This window comes from Pollachius pollachius (assembly GCF_949987615.1).
Source record: "Pollachius pollachius genome assembly, chromosome: 9".
NCBI lineage: Eukaryota > Metazoa > Chordata > Actinopteri > Gadiformes > Gadidae > Pollachius > Pollachius pollachius.
The window spans coordinates 23745215-23747714 of NC_136942.1; the positions used below are offsets into that span (position 1 = coordinate 23745215).

At 47.4% G+C, this 2500-nt stretch overlaps 1 protein-coding gene across 1 annotated transcript in view; it reads left to right on the plus strand.

Annotated features, from left to right (window-relative positions):
- The window catches only part of LOC307081040 (calcitonin gene-related peptide 1-like), a gene marked incomplete at both ends in the record, with an annotated part of 5264 nt that extends 3463 nt beyond the window's left edge, over positions 1–1801 (plus strand). Inside the window, one exon of the mRNA XM_079744057.1 lies at positions 1639–1801. Within this exon, the coding sequence (XP_079600183.1) occupies positions 1639–1801 (163 nt within the window). The remainder of the gene's footprint in view (positions 1–1638) is intronic.
- Between the last annotated feature and the right edge of the window lie 699 nt (positions 1802–2500).

Below are 2500 nucleotides of genomic sequence, written 5' to 3' on the forward strand. Positions count from 1 at the left end.
CGGGGACGCCCGGGAGGAAGCGCAGTGCGCCCGCCGGCGACGGCTATGCAAGCTACGGCGACACGTTTGACAGCATCTAGAGAACCCCGCCCCTCCCTCCTCTCCGCCCCGCCCTCCTACCCCGCCCCGCCTTCCACCTGCCTGCCATTTTGTTGATGGCTCTTTCTATTCTCTCCTCTTCTCCTCTCCTCTCTCCTCCTCCCCTCTCCTCGCCTCTCCCCCCGTCATCTCCTCCTCCTCTCCTCTCTCCTCCTCTCCTCTCTTCTCTCCTCTTCTCCTCTCCTTTTTTTCTCCTCCTCTCCTCTCTCCTCCTCTCCTCTCCTCCTCTCCTCTCTCCTCCTCTCCTCTCCTCCTCTCCTCTCCTCTCTCCTCTCCTCCTCTCCTCTCCTCCTCTACTCTCTCCTCTCCTCTCCTCTCTCCTCTCCTCCTCTCCTCTCTCCTCCTCTACTCTCTCCTCTCCTCCTCTCCTCTCTCCTCCTCTCCTCTCTCCTCTCCTCCTCTCCTCTCCTATTTTCTCCTCTCCCCTGCATCCTTGTTTGATTGACAGACGCCAGCTGCATGGGGATCTTTGCCTGCCCGATTGACATCAGAAAACCACTAACCTTTTTTCTATTATCATCCATCCCCCTTCCTTTGAGGGAACACCCTCCCTCCGGCCTCCTCCCATTTTAATAGAGAATGGCTTTTCCTCTCAATGACGCAATGACGACAATCAATAGTAGTTCAGATATATGTAACTTTAGCTTAAATCAAAAGTAGTAACTACTCCGCAGCACCAACTGCGGAATGTTGATTCATTTCTGTGTGTGTAAACCAATCATGTGATCTGAGGCCTACCAATCATGTTATGGCCTCACCCCCCCCCCCCCCCGTCGTGACAATAAGGAGCCAATACATCTGAGTAACATCCAGCCTCAATAAACGAGCCACTCCTGACACCCCTTGTTTCTCTTGTTCAATAAACTTATTTTTGTACCCAGAAGCCTTAGCCTATCTTCATTTTGATTGGATAAGCTTCATGTCAAAGGTTTAAAATCCCTTCAGTGGTACCGGTCAAGGAATGGTCTAATGTTTTGTTCTTCTACTTATGGACTCTTAATGACTCGTAATAAAATAAAAATAAATCCCTCATCAAGTAACAAAGGTAAGAAGAAATGATGCCCTGAAGTCTAATTATGTATGAATATTATCAGTAGCTTGTATTATGCTCAGCTTATGTTTGTCTAATCACTGCTATGGTTCTTTATGTATTTCTATTTCCTGGTATAGCATGTTTTTTATGCAGTGTGTTTGCCTGTGTGTATGTTTGTGTGTGTGTGTGTGTTTGTGTGTGTGCGCGCAAGTGTGTTTGTGCAAGTGTGTGTGTGCATGTGAGAGTGTGTGTGAAGATGGATCGTGTAGCTTAGTGTATTTGTAGAATATGCTGTTTGTTTCTGTGTGTGCGTGTTTGTTTCGCCGGTTTCATGTGTTATCTGTGTGCGTGTGTGTTTCACCTGCTTCATGCGGAATCTGTGTGTGTGTGTGTTTCACCTGTTTCATGTGTTATCTGTGTGCGTGTACACCCTTTATCTGGTCCATGTGGCAGTGTGGTTGGCAGGTGAGTGGGGCTTGGTTAACCCCTGTTTTCCTCTCCTGAAGCAGCGTTACAGCACAGAAGCGCGCCTGCAACACGGCCACCTGCGTCACCCACCGGCTGGCCGACTTCCTCAGCCGGTCGGGGGGCATCGGGAACACCAACTTTGTGCCCACCAACGTGGGCTCCAAGGCGTTCGGCAGGAGACGGAGGAACGCCCAGGCATGAGCTGGGGCTTGGTTTGTCCAGTGATGAGGTGAGACGACCTGCTCTTCGCATTTCCTCCTCCTCCTCCTCCTCCTCCTCCTCCTCCTCCTCCTTTTCCTCCAATGCATGTAGAGATCAGAGGAGGTTGCTTCATGGTGTGTGTTATCGTGTATTGAAAGTATGTTAGCTTGTCAGATGAGGACAGAGATTTCCTTCCTTCCTAAAGAAAACAATTATTAGAAAAACAAGAGGAACACAGAGTATTTGTTTCATCCAACTCGTCTTGCTGTAGAAATGCAATGTTGCTCAGGTCTTTAATAATGTACATTCTTCTGTTTGCATGTGCTCTCTTTAATTCAGAAGTCAAGCCATGACAGAGTACCGTCAGATCATATCTGGGGGAAGAACATCAACCACCGAAGACGTTGAAGCCGCCCTCCATTCACTCTCTGGTATTCCGGCTGAGATTCTCCAGCCCAAACACTTCCCAGGCTCCAGTATTTTTCTCTTTTTCAATCTCCATGTCCCCTGTTTGTGAACCGTTTGCTTTGGCAAAGATAGAAAAACTGTAAAAAGCACTTTGGTTATGTAATGAAGAAAAATATGGAACCCAAACAAAAAACTTAAAAAGAAAAACATTCAAAGCTAGAAAAGTACAACTGATTTATCTTTTTATACATGAATTCCATTGAAAATAAAAATGCAGCAGTTGTTATCACT